General features: G+C 36.9%; 1 protein-coding gene across 3 annotated transcripts in view; it reads right to left on the bottom strand.

Moving 5' to 3' along the window:
* The window catches only part of LOC120636057 (protein furry), a 186,965-nt gene extending 170,779 nt beyond the window's left edge, over positions 1–16,186 (bottom strand). For all 3 annotated transcript variants that reach the window (XM_039907326.1, XM_039907327.1, XM_039907328.1), the window contains exons 1-11: positions 15,990–16,186; positions 13,973–14,017; positions 13,089–13,216; positions 11,814–12,032; positions 9,807–9,958; positions 8,817–9,016; positions 7,411–7,623; positions 4,078–4,201; positions 3,359–3,580; positions 1,778–2,012; positions 487–1,108 (exon numbers count right to left, since the gene is read on the bottom strand). In XM_039907326.1, the coding sequence (XP_039763260.1) occupies positions 487–1,108; positions 1,778–2,012; positions 3,359–3,580; positions 4,078–4,201; positions 7,411–7,623; positions 8,817–9,016; positions 9,807–9,958; positions 11,814–12,032; positions 13,089–13,158 (2,057 nt within the window). In that variant the 5' untranslated portion in view covers positions 13,159–13,216; positions 13,973–14,017; positions 15,990–16,186. The remainder of the gene's footprint in view (positions 1–486; positions 1,109–1,777; positions 2,013–3,358; positions 3,581–4,077; positions 4,202–7,410; positions 7,624–8,816; positions 9,017–9,806; positions 9,959–11,813; positions 12,033–13,088; positions 13,217–13,972; positions 14,018–15,989) is intronic.
* Between the last annotated feature and the right edge of the window lie 1,663 nt (positions 16,187–17,849).

Below are 17,849 nucleotides of genomic sequence, written 5' to 3'. Positions count from 1 at the left end.
AATGTGATATATGAAATATGCTGGGACAATCGACTCGTATTTCAAAAATGGGAATAAGGTATGGAAAAATTTATTGCAACAAAATACAGATGGGAAAACGCAAAGAAAATAGTAATAGTGGGCGTGCGAGGCCCATATAAAGTTTAGTACAAGGAAAAAAAAATCTTATGTAAGTTAATTACTTTTATTTATATTTTCTGTTAGCTATTATTTATTTATTTAACACCTTGTTAGTACGGCTAGGGCCACTTACTCTAACTAGAAAGAAATACATAATTTATGGATAACTATAAAACCAATGAATGAAAGAGGACATTAAAAATTATAAAGACACGATAAAGTACTATAGTGGTACTCTGCGAATATTGAAGAAATTCTCAGAGTATTTAATCATTTCCGGAACAATACTGTCCACCCGTCATGGAATAGATCTATAGATATTATGTATGAAATAAAATTTTAGTTGCATTAGTTTTATTTACTTGCCTTGGGATAGCTGCCACGCACGTCCGAAACAGATCGATCCGCGGTTTCCTTTCACCAGTGTTGATCTCTTGTTCCTTGGTAACATTCTGGGTGTTGGTCAGCATGAGCGGCCGCCCGTAGTGCGCGTCCAACGCTCTGAGGATTTCCACTAGAACTCGCCTCACGTACGGAAAGTACGCGCTCATCCCAATTGATCTAGCGGTTTCATCCGTCAACATTTTATTCAGAAACGTCTTTTTCACTCGTAGTGTGTTTCCTGAAGGGAGGGTGCCAGAAGTTCGGGGCATAGGGGGTTCCCCTTCCTTTTGCTGTAAGCTATCCGCCACTACTAGGAAAGCTCGTAGTCCAATAGACATTCTCTCAGGAGTCAAAATAATTTTAATCTGCCTTCCAACCATGAGGAGATCAAATACAATTTCCCGCATGGCGAAGTCCAGCCTCTCTTGGGCTATGAACTGTATGATTTTGACAAATATATTCAATGGGGTATCCCGTGGCACAACTCCTTTAGATCCTTTGGGGAAGAGGGAGTTGACGATGCTCTGAAGCCGAGATTGTGTCGCCGAATTACTTTCGCATTTAATCCGTATCATATACACCCAGAGAAGGCGATACAGGGATTCTACAATGAAAAAAGAGTTTTAAAGGAAACTGTAATATTTAAATGTTTTTACAAAACAGAAAGTACAAGATGAACGCTTTGACCACCAACCAAAACTACACAGGATTCCTGAGATGCAGAGTTCCTGCGATATAACTCAGACAAGTTAACATTCTATAGTAGTATTCAAGCGTCCACTGCTAAACATAGCGCGCCACCACAAAGTGTCTTCCGCCTTTCGCATCCGGTCGCTTCCGACCACCGTTTTAAGGTCCAGCGGGCTGGAGGTCGACCCAAACTGCGTTCACCGTTACACGAATTCGTCGTTACAAATTTTGTCCCGAATAGTGACTCCCAAAATCGCTTGAACACTCTCCCGGTGTCCAAATCTACTGAAGCGTCCTTTTCCCAGCTCTAGTAATGCTTACTTAGTTTATCCACCAACTCACCTACCTTTAGGTAGTATGCCCCAACTGTCATATGAAAAACTCAAATCAAATGATTCTAGTTAAGCTGTAAAGCTCTACCCAGTGTAAAGGTCCGAATTGGAAGTGCCTCGAAAAGACATCGGCCCACGTTGTTGTTATACATAGTCATTACTCCAAGAGTTCGTTACTCTAAACTCACTCCAGTCCTAAAAGATATCAGATGATGATGCAAGATGCGAGATGAAGGTGGTGATGTACTTACCTAAAGCCACCCGGCACATCTTAGGGTCTCTGTTCTTCAAATGCGAGAGGCACATAGCCAAGAAGCAGTGCCAGTTGGCCAGAAAGAATTGCTTCTGTGACACGCAGAGTAGGCAAGTCACCAATGGGAAGAGTGCCAGGCGGTGTTTGGACTTAGTGCTCGTGTCGAGGGTGTGACTATAAAGCATCTCCACGAAGTTTTTCAGGCAGGGAACGTTAACCTCGTTTTTGACAGTCTGGAACAATAACCATAAATAGACAACAGTTCATACGACACATTGCAAGATGGTGTTGCAATGTCTCACATGGTCATGGTGAGTACCCAACGGAATTGCTTGGTAGCTTATCCTCATACCAGATTTAGTTCAAACACTCATAGCAACTTTTTTAGTCTCTTTTAAGTAATATCTTTAAATGTTTAAAATTATTTCAAAGTTAAACTGGCCTATTAACAAATAAAGTATAAATAATAAATATATACTACGACAAAACACACTTTCACCATCTATTCCCTTTTTATTCCCTTTCCCTGGCTTGGGTACGAAGAGAACTGATGAAAGATTTTATGAATAATATACATTAAAACTACACAGATAAACAAACACCTGAAAAAACGCCACTGAAAAATGTTTATTTTCATCGCACAAACATTTTCTAGTTGTGGAAAATGTTTGTACATCCAACTCACTATCAATCAAACCCTTTGAATCAGAAAGCAGGGTCACTGCCCACTGCTCCAGTCGGCCGACGGAACTTGGTTTATCCGATTCAGATAAACCCAATTCTGATAATTATACAGGGCCTTTTAGGGGGAGCTCCCATTATCGCCCGCAGTGAGGTAGTGTCAGGTTAACTAAGTCAATTACCTTTAAATATACGTAACTTCTTAAAGGGCTTACTTGTTTGTAATACTTTATCATTAATTATCGTTCACCGAAAACATTCCGGTGATCGATAATTAATGTTCAAGATTTAGAAGAAGATTTAGATTTGTGATCAGTCATTAAGTGTTTTCAATGCTAATAACACTTTCGTAACTTTATTTTGTACAGCAACAGGACATCGGTTAGTTTTAATTTTATCCCTTTATTACTGGAAAGGTAGGTTATGAATGGACTGAATGATTTACAAACAGATAGACACCATAGTGATAGTTATATAATTCCACTAGCTTCAGCCAGCGACTGCGTGTACTTCAGAATTGGGTCTAAAACTTCGCTCGTTAACAATTTTTAATCCTACCACGAGAACAGTTCGAGAGATCGGTATAGAAAGTACAGGTCCTTTTCCTTAGCAATAGGTGACTCGCATACCAAATTGCCAAGCTGTCTGCCCGCGGCTTAGTTACGCGTACTTATGGAATCGGGATAAAAGATAGCCTATGTTCTTTTCCATGTCAAAGGCTACATGCGTGCCAAATTACATCCAAATACGTTCAACCGTTTTTGCATGATTGAGTAACAAACATCCACATTTCCCCATTTAATATATTAGTAGGATCATGAGGTGCACGACTTACCATAAAACCGAAACACGACACGTTAGAATCTCAAAAAGGAAATCGCTATTTTGTTGGACTCACCGCAGCAACAGGTACGAGTATCTCGACGAACAGACCCGCTAGCGCATGGCGGATGTCCTTGTCCTTCACTTCCAGGAAGTACTGAGCGCATTCCTGCAGGAACTGGAAGGAAGCTTCGAACTCCTCAATGGGCACCATCTTCACTCGGAAGAACTTCATGCCCATCAGTAGTGAGATTATGCTTTGCGTCGTGTGCGGCGACGGCTCGCGGCTTTTCAATTCCTGGAGCAATGAATAAATGTAAGTCCATTCGCTGGATTGTAATGTGACACTACACAGGAATTAAAGCAAACATTATTCGTTTTCCAGCAACTAATTATGTATAACTAGCGACCCGCCCCGGCTTGGCACGGCTGCAATGTATTTAAGTACATGTATGTAATTTGAATTTGTATTGGGGAAGTTTAAATCTCTGATAAATTACTATTTTTTGACATGAAATGCAAAACGTATCTCATGTATTTAATTCATCAGCATCATCATCATTTCAACAAATTGACGTCCACTGCCTAGGTCTTTTGTAGGGAGTTCCACAATCCACGGTATTTCATTGGATAAGGAATAATACTATATTGTTTAAAAACCCATAATTTTTTGTAAAATTTAAAAGATAAAATTGGTTACTTTGCATTATCCTTTAAAGATATACATATACCATCGTGGACTTTTATGTCAAAAACCATGTCCACGCCACTTGTTCTAGCGCCTCATTGTGTTACCTTCAATTCCGCGGTAAACCGCTTCCTCACAGACGCGAAGCGCGACTGAGCGAGCACGCCAATAACTTCCGCGTACAAGTCCGCTATGATGTGCACGTTGGCGGCGTTGGGGTTGGACTGTAAGCTGTAACAAATGCCCTTGAGTGATATGATATAACCCCTATTGATAGCAAATTTAAGATTATTGACACCTGCCAATAATTATTAACAGCTGTCAATAATCTTACTCACTAAGCAATATATTAAAATTTTATATTCAAACATGTTTTATCCATGTAGACATTATCACAGGCACTTATGAAGCGTTCATACATTTAACATGTCAACACTAAAGTTTGGTGATGGTGATATCTGCATTCGTTATCTTAAAACTAAAGCTAGGAGGGTTCCAACCGCGCCCTGGTCAAAGAAGAGCCCACAACAAACTTAGCTTTTTTTTTTTGCTATCACCATCTCACCGTTGAGTTCATGTTTAGCTTTGAATTAGTAATTCATACCCAAGCTTTTATATCTTACATGTAATCCTTAATATTATAATAAGTTTATATAAAGCTTATGTTGTATATAAACTTTGAACTTATTGAGAGACATCTTAAGGATTTCATCTGGTAATTTGTCATAAAATGATATATAATTACCTTTAAATGAATTACAAATTGTAATTTTTACTTCTTATATTGAAATTGTTACAGTCCACTTTATTTTTAAATTATGTTATTTTTTTATGTACATAAATTAAATTTCCAAATATATATTGCTCATGCAGCATCATAATTTTAGCTTTTTTAAATTTATCGCATGAAAAGGGATTTACGCCGTGGTCCACCACGCTGACCCACTGCGGTTTGGGAACATTTCATGTGCCTTTGAGAACATTATAGGGAACTCTCAGGCATTTAGGTTGTCCCAACATGTTTTCCTTGACCGTTGAAGCAAGTGATATTTAATTATTTAAATTTACAAATGAACATAAAAAACGTGTGTGTACTTATTTACACACGTTTGAAGTTATACTTCTATGGCGTAACAAGAATCTTTTAAAAAATCTTTTAAAATTTTTTATCTTACGCCTTATTCTACGTTTGTAGAGAAACGACACTAACTAATCTATATATATATATAATGAAAATGGTCTTCGTTTGAGGCTCAATCACGCCTAAACCACTGATCGTATCGACATGAAACTACCACCATTCGATGCGAAATTTTTCCTAGATGGTTTATGGCTATCTATTTTTTGAATTCCAACATTCCTTCATTTTTTTATTGCTGTTTTACTTTTATGAACATTTATCCCGCTAATAAAAACAAAAGATAAGCATTTTCTCTTGATTCTTTTGTTTTCATGGATTTCAACAGAGTGTATTAAACGGATTATGGGTTTTTACATTCAGCTAAGAATCTACTCACGGTAGTGGAGAACGGCTGGACCAATTGGGCTTTTTTTTATCTTCAGAATTGTCAGGAGAAAGTTTTGTATGTAAGAAAATTTTAAAAAAGCCCGATAAAAAGTTAAAAATTTCGATGATAATCGAAGAATTCCCATCTATATAGTCACTCACCACGAAATCTCGGGAACCATAAGACTTGGTAGGAAACGTGAAACTTGGTAGGAATATTACTTTTGCTATGTTGAGGTCAGCTATGAATAGATTTTAAGAAATTATTCCCCAAAGGGGATTGCGGGGGCGTTAACAATGAACAATTCCCGTTTTTAAACTATAGCTCCTATAGACTTCAAATTTGGTAGGAATCTTCTGTAAGAGGTGTAGAAATAGGCTATGAACGAATTTTACGATAGTTCACCCCACAGGGGGTTGCGGGGGTGGGTATTAACAATTAATATTTTTAATTTTCCAGCGATAGCTCCTATAGACTCCAAATTTAGTGAGAGTGTTCTATATGTAATATAAAAATGATCTTCGAGCGGATTTTACAATGAATCACCTCCAATAAGGTTCGCGGGGGTGGGTGTTAACAATAAAAAATTTCAATTTCGAAATATAGCTTCTAAAAATTCTAAATATGGTAGGAATCTTTTATTATTCACATAAAGAACATCTCAAAATGGATTTCAATAAAATCTACTTCCGACAGGAATTGCGGGGGTGGGTGTTAAAATCTAAAATTTTTATTTCTAACCTGTAACTTCTACAGACTCCAAATTTGGTGGGGATCTTCGTGTATGTAGGGATATTCGTGTATTTCCTTACAACAATCGTCTTTTTGGCAGCGGAGAAAAAGTCATTGAGCGGTTTCAAAAACTTAACTTTACATGTAGCTATCCAATCAACGGACTAAGAATTTTACATTCATTTTACTTTTGCAGATTTACATAACCGACGAATTCTTTTATTGCGGGATCGCGGATATGTAACAGATTAAAATGAATGCATTTTCCAAGCACATGAGATGTGGAAAAAAAATTTAGTTACTTATTTCAATAGAATTCATAAAAAACATGCACAATTAATTTTCTATAAAAAATTGATGTCACGGAGAAAATTTTAGTTAACAGAAAATTCGTCGCACTTGAACCTAGACAGATTTCAACTTCACATATGAGACTTGCAATGACTTTAACTTAAACTTTCAATGCTCATTTCAAATTTTTTTCTTCATGTCAATTATTATTAATTTTTGGAAGAAAGGCACGGAAATGTTATAATGATTGCACATTGAAAGATACAATGAATATTAGTGAGAAAAATCACCTGGATGAAAGATACAGGCTAAATCGATGGAATTTGGAATTTGAGTAAGACTAAACAATATCGATGCTTACAGTTCTATCCGCGGGGCCTATTTATGTTCATACAAAAATAAAAAAAGGAGAATAATAAAAATATGAAAAAAATAAATAAAAATGAAACATAAAATGTAATTTATTTCCTTTTTCAATTCGCCCAGCGAAGCGGGCTGGAAACGGCTAGTGTATTTAATACATTGAAAGTATTATTATACCGCATTATCTAGTTATTTTACTGAACATTGATATTTGAGAGTTTTGTACAATTTAATCAATTAAGTCACCGGAATGAGCCCGCAGACTGCAATTAAAAGTGTACACTGTGAAACCGTTTTTTGAAAAACTAAAATGTCAAATATACCTAACTTCGGGGTGTCGGTTCCTTGTGACGATGTGCGCGCGCGCATCGTATAAATTGAGCTGGCGGACGTACACGCCCCTGGTCCCGGTCCGATCTTTTTTAAATCGCATAATTTTCCTAACGCACAGAAGTATAACTTCGAAAAGCCGGAGGTGCCAGAGGTGCCGATCGAGCCCGGTCTCGCTGACGGTAGGTGGAAGTGCGGAGCGGTGCGGGGACTCACCCCTCCTTGTGGTTGAACCTCTTGAAGGCGACGTTCTCGATGTACTGCACGAGGTCCTCGTGGCCGGGGTGGAAGGGCAGCTGGCGCAGCACCTCGATGAGGGCCAGGCAGAACAGGAACTCCACGGCCAAGTCGCGGCGCTCGGCCCGCAGCTCCTCGCCGCTGCGCTCGGCCGGCTCGCCCGCGCCGCTGCCCGACACGATGTAGATGATGCTGCAAAGCGCGGGCAACTTCAACTCCACGGGCGCGCCGACGGGAGCGACTCGGATCATTTCCGACATGTGCCGATTTAACAAATGATAATTTTTGTTAAATGTGAAAGTGATATTAATGAATTTGAAATAGAATATAAAATAAAATAGTGCCGTAGTGCACCGCGCTCGGACTTCACACACCTTTGAGAACATTACGGAGAACTCTCAGGCTTGCGGGTCGATGTTTTCCTTCACCGTCGAAGCGAGTGATATTTTAATTACTAGAAACGCACATAACTTAGGAAAGTTAGAGGTGCGCGCTGGGAGTTCGAACTCGGCCCCCCGGATGTTAATGCGCCGTTACCGTTTCTATTACTACTACTTTGTCTAAATTAACATATCGCAAGGGACTAGGACACTCCTAATTCTAAAGAAATGATTTGTCTTCCTGACAAATATAAAATACTAGCAGACTTTATCTGCGATGGATGTCTGATTAATGCATGCACGCCGAGATACCCGTCAGCTGAATTTTTTCCCGAAAATAAATTATATGTTATAACATATAGAGATATTCAGTAAATTAACAAAAAAATACTGAATATCTCTACATGTTATAACCTATAATTTATTTTGATGTATCACCTATAGTACTGGAAAGTTTTATGCAAATTTGTTCAATTATTTTTCGGTGAAATAGTAACAAATATCATCTATGCATCTATACAAACATTCGCATTTACAATAGTATTAGGAAGTGGGAAGTTACGAGTCGGTGAACTAATTTTCGATTAAATGAAGTGGGAGATTCTATCCAAAAGAATAACATCTCTATTGGGACACCGAATAAACAGTGTAGAATAAACCGAACACTATTTTATTTGAAGCGGTGATAGCGCATTCGGTAGAAGCTCGTCTTCACTTTAGGGCGGCCGAGTTCGAATCCCAGCACCTCTAGCTTTTCCGAGTTGTGTGCGTTTCTAGTGATTAAAATATCACTCGCTTCATCGACCTGCAAGCCTGAGAGTTCTCCGTAATGTTCTCGAAGGTGAGTGAAGTAGAAGCGCGGTGGACTACGGCTTTAACCCTTCGTTCGTTCTCAATGGGACGATGATGATTTTATTTGATAGATTATATTAAGAGGCATGACCTAAGAAGAGCGGAAACATTGCAGTCGGGGTCATCTCGGACGGCCGTCGTCGGGAGCCTCACCTCTTGTTCCGCGAGTCCTGGTGCGGCTTCCGGGCCTGCTCGGCCAGCTGCGGCGACTCCGCCATCTGGCGCTCCAGCCAGCCGAACAGCGCGCGCAGCAGCGACGGCAGGCAGTGCTCCGCCACCGTGCCGAAGGCCGACAGGATCTGGTCCAGCTGCGGGTCCTCGCCCCGCTGCAGCGTCTTGTTCAGGGGCTTCTCCTGGCGAGGCGACCACCCGCGTTACGACACTTCACGGCCCAGCGATAAGCACTTCGGCTTCACTCTCGGGGTTCCGAGTTCTAATCCCATTATGTACGTCTATGAGACTAGCATTTTTGTTAAAGAAAACTTGGATTTATTTGAAAACTGTAGCAGTAAAAGACGTATGCATAAACTACGCAACCCATACAGCAAAACAGCTCTTTTCTCAAAGAGCTTTTTCTGCAGCAGTCCACTTTCATATAATTACTTACCTACACATAACTGAGACGCGCAAATTTCCTTGAAATTCAAGGTATTCTAAATTAGTAATAGTTACTATGCAATCAATGACAATCTGACAGCCACTTGCACAGACTCAGAAAGCAGGGGCGCTGTCCACTTTGCCAAGTGGACAGCGCCCCTGCTTTCTGCGTCCAAAGCCGTGAGTTCGATTCCCACAACTGTAAAATTTTTGTGTGGTGAACATGAATGTTTTTCAGTATTATATATATTATTATATTATATTATCATATGACTACCATACTCCCTAACAGGTTAGCCCGCTACCATCTTAGACTGCATCACTTACCACCAGGTGAAATTGCAGTCAAGGGCTAACTTGTAGTGAAGTAAAAAAAATTGGTTTCGCCCTTACTATTTTTTAGGTATTATGGAAACAATATAGGATCTTTTTAAAACTAATTATTCGCTTTATTACTAGTATAGAAATGTACATATGTGGTTTATAGCGCCATCTAAAACAAGTAAATAGATAAACTCAACTAGTAAATAAATAAAACGTCATTACCATAGGTTCCGCCATGACAGCCTCCATCTTCCTCTCGGCCTGTACAGTGAACTCGGTGAAGAGAAGCCGCATCACAAACTCTCCCGGCCTCAAGTCGGAGTCCGCCATCGGCACCATCGCGCCTTTGTTGGGACCCCAAGGTAACATTGAGCCTGGAAACCAAACGTACTTATTGTATATAAGCGGTCCCCCGCTACTTATGCTTTTACGGAATTCTTGAAGATATACTTCTTTAGCGGCGTTAAGAAAAAATCATGGGAGTGAAATTATACAAACTAACAAACTTTCCTTGGGGCGTCTTCGAATGTCTTTTATTTATTTATGTTAATCTTTATGATCTTTAAATTGACATAAATCTAGTCTGGAAGGAGGCTGTCCCGGCTGGTTACCGTCCTGTCAGCAGACGCAAAGCGATGTCGCTGAAGCAGTACAAACCGATTCGGGGCATTTACTCAATAAGCTGTCGTACCCATTTAAGGTCAGAACGCTTCCATCTTGCATATCTGCATCATAACTCTTTTCAGTTTGGCGTTTAATAACACAGTGGACGCTTGGTAACGTTTAATAACGTTTTGCAGGGTAGTGTCGAACTATCGAATATGTCGAAATATACAGATCTAAGAAACCGGTTTTTTTTTTCAAAAGTAATTAACCTTTTTAACTAATTTTATTATAACTATTATTATTGAATATTTGCAAAGAATACACAAAGATAATAGACATGACTACTAAAAATTAGTCAGTCTCTAGCTTCAGTATTGCAGTATGCGGACTGAGGATCCTACGTTCTGGTCAGTAGGCTCTTATAACTCTAGTTTTAATGTATAAATGTATTGAGCTAGTATCGCTCGGGACCTTTTGAAGCCGTCAAGCGTGAATGAACACCGTGTTCCAAACCGTTTTCCGTAGTAACACAAAAAATGTTCTATTTTTTTTTCTTTTTTAGTTTTTGTGGTATGAAGGCAAAAACGGTTTTGAATTCAGACGTTAAACGGACACTTCATGATTTCATGTGAAAATTCTGGAATTATGAATTTAATTAAGTATGCTGTGCTGTGTGGTGACGGCAGTTTAGAACACAATTGTCACCACCCCTGCGACCCCATATCGTCCGAGGCGACTAAAGGCGGTGAGCAGCAACGTCCTTTGTGCTACTACTACTATCTACAGCGATCACCAACCCGTCTGCCCAGCTTGGTGATTATGGGCAAAACCTCCCGTTGGGAGAGGCCCATAGTCCAGTATTGGAATGCTAGAAACTATTGATAAATTAAACTATGTGAAAATACTAATTATCTTATTTCACATAAAACTCATAGAAGTTAGTAACTGATGTGCGCGATGGGTTATCATCGCCCAATACCGAAACTTTTTTCAGAATCGTTGTGATTTGTAAATCAGTACTTACAACCGTAGACGAGAGAATGAGATAGAATACGATACCCATTTTTTATATAGTTCCCATGGAAAATATTTTAAACTTGGTAAAAAAATAATAAACGTAATGACTGTCACAATATTTATATTAGAAGTAAAAAGAAACTTGTAGTGCATTTTAGTAGGCTGCATAAAATTAGTACCTAATTCATTAAAGGGTAATTGTATATCATTTTATAACTAACTACCGGATAAAAAAATTACATGTATGATGAAAAAGCTTGGATATGAATTGCTCTAACTTCATAGCTAGACATTAACTCGACTGTGAGGTGGTAATAACAAAAAAAAACCTGGCTAATTTTGTTGGTCTTATACCAGGAACGAAATAACGAATGCAGTTATGAGCATCGCCCAACATTAGTGTTAACATGTTAAATGTATGAACGCTTCATAAGTGCCTGTGATAATATCTACATGAAAAAGACATTTTTGATTTGTTTTACATTATAAACCTTATATTTGGCATTGTACCCCTGATAATTTGAACCTATCTCAATTTCTAGTAAGCTTCTTTTCAGAAGTATCCCTTCTGCCGAGTATGAATTGCACTGGATTTTTTCAAGTTACCTCTAGTCGATACCAAGGAAGCTAATGTGCTGCCCACGTCAGCAAGCGGTCCCAGTGCCTTGTCCAGGGAGTTCATTGCCGGGTCGGTGAAGCTGGCCTCGCTGGCGTCTGCCGGCGCTCCGTCCGTCGCATCATGGCGATGGCTTTCCGACAAGATGCTGCCATCCGACTCCGTCTCGCTTGACACCATCGATGATGGCGCTTCTTCGGTTCCTGATGCTATGCAAATGTAAACATAGTAAATCTAGTGTTTCCAATGTAAATTTATAAGCGGTGATAGCCTAGTAGTGAGGATTTCGGTTTCGCTTTCGGTAGGACCGAGTGCTATTCCCGGCACGCAAACTCTAACTTTTCTAAGGTATGTGCGTTTTAAGCAATTAATTGTCACTTGCTTCGACGGTGAAGGAAAACGTCGTGAGGAAAGCTGCATGCCCGAGAGATCTCGATAGTATTCTCAAAGGCATGTGGAGTTTACCAATCCGCATTTGACCAGCGTTGGGCACTACACCATAAATCTTTCTCTTTCTGAGAGAAGACCCTGATGATAAAGGTGAAGCTTTACAGAAATTGTTGCTCATAATGATTCAAACTTTACCATAACAATATTACCCTGATTGAATATGATTTGTTGTTGAGCATTGTAATCTATCTCAGAAAATCTTTATCGGATCCTTCAGTAAAAATTAGCAAGTTTTTTTTTTTTTTATTTAATAAATAAATATACTACAACAATGCACACATCGCCATCTAGCCCCAAAGTAAGCGTAGCTTGTGTTATGGGTACTAAAATGACTGATGAATATTTTCATGAATATAATAATACGCATAAATACTTATAATATACAGATAAACACCCAGTCACTGAAAAACATTCACGTTCATCTCACAAACATTTTCCCGTTGTGGGGGTCGAACCCACGGCCTTGAACTCAGAAAGCAGGGTCGCTGCCTATTGCACCATCCGGCCGTCAAAGTTGTCCAGAATCCATGTTGAATTGATAGCCTTCCTAAAGTAGTAAAGTAGTACGTATATGTCCGTGCTAAAGGTTTTGGAAAAATGCTGCTCGATGTAAGGTACGGGGAGTGCTTTCAGGACTTTGATTCTCTATACCGTAACATTGCGTCGCCCATTACAGTACTATCATATAGCATATATCATATAGAATCAGGGCCCTGCTGAACTACGGGAAGTGTTAATGAATGCTATACAAAATAATATCTGAGTGTAACATGTTGAAACAAAGCTTGAAACAAACAGCGTCGTAGTACACAAACCTGTGGCGTCATCGGGGTGGCCGTCCGAGGGTATAGTGCCTAGTGAGTCAGACTCCTCCGAGGTCATCATTGTGAGTAAGCAACTATAATCTGCTAGAATGGAACTATGGTGGATTGTGATTATGTCACTAAAATAGAAAAAAAAAAGATTGCGTGTAACTGTGAGTACACGCGGAAGAGGTGAAACTTGTTTAGTTTATTATTAATACGCTCGTTCGCGTGTATGGATTCTTTTTAATTAAGATAAAGTTAAGGCATGCCACTGACCCAGCTCATACTAACATGAGCGGCTTTTAATTTTCACACTAAACAATTACTATTATTTTATACCCTAAAGAAGTTTCAGGTAAAATAGATCACACAACTAAAAATCATTTTAGCGAAAGTACATGAATGAATATTATCAAGACATAGCTTAACTGCTTTAGTTTATTCAATTAAAAATAAAACATATAATGGTGCACCAAAATTGAGAGTAACAAATTTGACAGATCTACAAGTATTGTCATCTTCTTCACAATGTTTTTTGTACCTCTTCTACAAAGAACATTGTGAAAATGATAGCACCAGCAGCAGATCTGTATTGGTTTTTTAGCACCAGTTATGTTATTATAAATGCAGGTTTATATTATGACAGTGACTGGACACAGCAACTATTGCATATATATTGTATCACTCCATGTAGAGTTCCTTTTAATCTAAGCCTGACCTAACAGCTATGTCCTAATAAGTCTGATGAATGTCATGATGTGGTAATAATATTACTGAATTAGAGCACAAAAACATCAAAAAAAAAAATTATTTAGCCTTTGCATTTTTTTCAAAAGAAGCTTGCAGTGATTATTTTTTTTACAGAGATCTGTCCAATGATCCAAGAAATTCACCTTTGATAACATTATCAAACAAAGTCCCAGCCTTCAACATTGTTCCTAAAACAAAATTTATAAGCTTATTAATTTAATCTATAGATTACTGTTGCATTGCAAAACACAGACCAAATAAAATTCAACGCCAGAGCTAATAATTATATCGCCATATATAATACAATCAAAACTTAAACAGGAAACAACTTGAATATCTAAAAAAAATAAAATTATTGCGCAGATTGCTGTTTATTGTGGAGCTTCAGCTGCCACTTTCAACAAAGCTTTACCTCCAAAATAATTTAGTTTTCAGATATTGGTTAAGGTTGAAGTAACATCCCCACATAACAAAATAAAATGTAATTTTAATAAATTAGAAAACAAAACACTCAAATCAATGTTTGGTTTTTTTAAAACTTACAAAAAAATATACTATGAATATACTTTTAACAAAAAAATAGTTATTCGCTTGATAGCAGAAACAGTTCTGGCCAACATATATTATTACTGAATTTAGATCTCAATAACTTTTATGCCAGTTATATTGTACACGTACACATTTTGCTATATATTAAAACATTCGCTATTAAAATAGCCTACTAGGTGAACACATATAAAAATATGTTGGTGTTTAAAAAATAACCTTTAAGGAACTTGAGAAATGTCAGGTTTGTAAAAAAGATTCTACATAGAAGCAAAGAACTCAGCATTATTATTTCATGTCTTTTGATATAATCAGTACCAATTGCTTCATGGCATACTGACTGACAGTCTCTAAAACTAAACAAGGTCATAGATAAGCAAAAAAAAAACATAGGACCATAAAAATGTGTCAGTGAATTAAATACAATGAGATTTATGATCTTGCCAATAATTGTATAAATGCATGTATGTAATGTGTTAAAATTACAACATTATTTAATATATTTCAATGTTGATACTGGAATTAATATATTTGGGACTCGTACAATGATCAGTGATTAGTGATTCTCCTTGTATTACTTGTTCCATTTATATCTTTGGAACAGATACTTGTGACAAATGTGCACACATTTTAGCTGCCTACCATGCTAATACTCCAGAATATTTATCTACTTATTACTATAATCTACACTATATCACTAAAATCCTGCCAACTTGTTGTTGGGTAGAGTAAAAAGTATCTAAATCTCTCTCTTCTATGATATAACACAAAATCTTTAGCCTTCTAACCTCTATTAGAGCAGTCTTCTTGTCCGGCAATGGGGCATCAATAGTTATTGGTAATGAATATATAAGTCTGGCTGGTCATGGCAATTGACTTATTAAAAGAAACATGAATTAGGGGTTGAATAACAATGCAAAATTCCTGTTTTTCAAAGTTAGGGACTCAAAAATTTTGAATAGGCCTTTTAAGGTGTCTGCCAGCTGAGAAAGATTTTCACTTGAAATTTACCCCTAAGGTGTTAAATGGGGATTGGAAAATTATTCATAAATAAATATAGCTAATAAGTAACTTATTGTATTTTACATAAATAGACAAACTGACAGAAAAACTCTTTAAATGATTTGTTATTTTTATGTACCATATTGCATAGTTTCATATGTATTTAGTAAAATTATAACAATATAAAGAGAAACTTTTAATTTATTTATTTCTCTATGTCTATCATATTTAGTTTTATGATTCTTAATTTTTATAAATATTAACATGCAACAATAAAATAATAGTGTGCCATAAAAGATTTGAAAAAACATTGCAGGTCTATTGAAATCTAAATTCATATTGCATAGCGCAGAACAAGCTAAGTAATCAAATTATAGCTTTAGGTAACAAGTACAAAACAATATTTGCAACTTATTGTATATTTAAAATTTTTATGTTTTATTTCGATTTGCGTTAGTCATGTCGATTCTATTGTCAATCTAAATTGTGTATAATCAACGCAAAACTATGCATTACGTTAAACAAGCAATACAGAAACAATAAATCTTCCGGAATCATATGAAATGCGCAATATAATAATAGATAAACAAGCTAAATATACGTTCTAAATACCCAGATATCTGGATGGTCCTCCGTCCTGCAATCAGTATTGTAACATTTTGTACTTTAAAATAATATAACCAAATTATAGGTGGCAATATATTGAGCGAACTTTTCACATTCACGAAGATATTTGCAAAATATATGCAGCTTTTATTAATATTTATGAACTTTTATCACATTTTGTGAGCTCATAACTTATTTGACCGTGTATTTGACACAAAGAGTCTAATGCGATTTGACACATCACTTTACACGACCAAGTTAAAAAGACCGTTATTTGCATGTTTTTTGCTGTATTCATTTTGGGAACTAACAAGCGTTTGTATCCTCATTTCTCGTTGGACCGTTGCATTTTTATGAATAGGATAGGTGCTTAGATATCGCTTTTGGAAAAAATAAAAATTCAAGACATTCATTTTAAATGTCTAACTAGTTTATTATTTTAGCAAATTACTACTTATGAAAAGTTTTTAAACCTGATTATTAACTAAGATCTACTACTTACATATTTAACAAAACACTGTTAAATTATTGTAGCCGTTAGAATTACCAACGTCGCGTTGGTTGTTAAGTTTTTTTTTTTTAATACTTGGTCATATCTTTATGATCTAAAATATGACAGGCTTTCTTATGCTTGTTTTTAGTCGCTTTGTAGAATTTGTATGTAAATATATTCAGTCTAGCAAAATGAAGCTCTAAATATATTGGATTATGATTTATAATTAAAAAAATCTTTGAATTATAACACTAACCACACTCCATTACGAACGTCTTATTTTGGAATACTAAGATTTATAAAAAGTATAGTGCTATAGTTATATACTATTTACCTTTTGACAATCACCTTTGTGGATCTTCCAACTATACGTAACATTGGCGAAGTACAGCGTGCCGATTTGGCACAAAGAAGAAGAAGAAGAAAAGATTACTGAGATATGGAAAGGGTGCTCTATCTTCATATCTCGGTCATATACTCGAGGCCCTCGATGTGAGAGTTAAAATTTTAACCACGCAGATTCTTTCGCTGGCCTGATGATGTTATGAAAGTTACTTTGCCAATGTTTTTAGCTATAGACTAGGTTTGCATGTATATTACATAATATTTCAGTAGAACGGTTACGGAAAATAAATTTCAAGGTTTATATTGGAAAAAAAAACCTATGGTGTACAAAGGTTTTTATATTTTTTCCAATATATTTGGCACAAACTAGCATTTTTTTTCCAATATGTTATTTTCCTTTGCACATTTTGGTGTCTAATTTGTGAAAATGCCATATCTGATTTAAGCCGAACGCGCGGGCTTGCATTCGAAACTTGATTTAGGGAATTTATTTCATTCGGAAAAAAGTGAACATGTGCGTCTGTGCGACAATTAAAGTTTTTTATATTTAATTTAGAAAACGAGTATAAGTGGCAAGCCTGTGACGTCTAAAGGTTTAAAAATCGGGTTAAAAATTATAACTTTAAAGGTATACATACATACATGGACTTTGATCATTTTATAAATATTGAAACTCTTGAGGATGTACACTAAGAGATGTAAGTTTTGCTGAAAAACTTTAGTACACTCATGCACAATTGAAATTGTGCGTGAGGAAAGTCGTATACAACGCCTGGCGTCGTCGCTCTTAACTCTGTCTTATACTCTTTAATGTTAAAATCCTGAACACCGCAGCGATTGTTACTGATAGTATTATTTTTAGTGTTCATAGTAACATTTAAAATCAATAGTTTATAATATCAGCTTTGGTACGTGGGTACGCGTATCGAAATAGTATATTTTGTATTCATAGAGAAAAGTGGTATGGTAATATGGGCCATAGACAGAATAAAGAGTCTGTGATTGAATGTTGACATATCAAAAAAAAT

This window comes from Pararge aegeria, chromosome Z (genome assembly GCF_905163445.1).
Source record: "Pararge aegeria chromosome Z, ilParAegt1.1, whole genome shotgun sequence".
In the NCBI taxonomy this organism is placed as follows: Eukaryota; Metazoa; Arthropoda; class Insecta; order Lepidoptera; family Nymphalidae; genus Pararge; species Pararge aegeria.
This window is presented reverse-complemented; position numbering and strand designations above follow the sequence as displayed.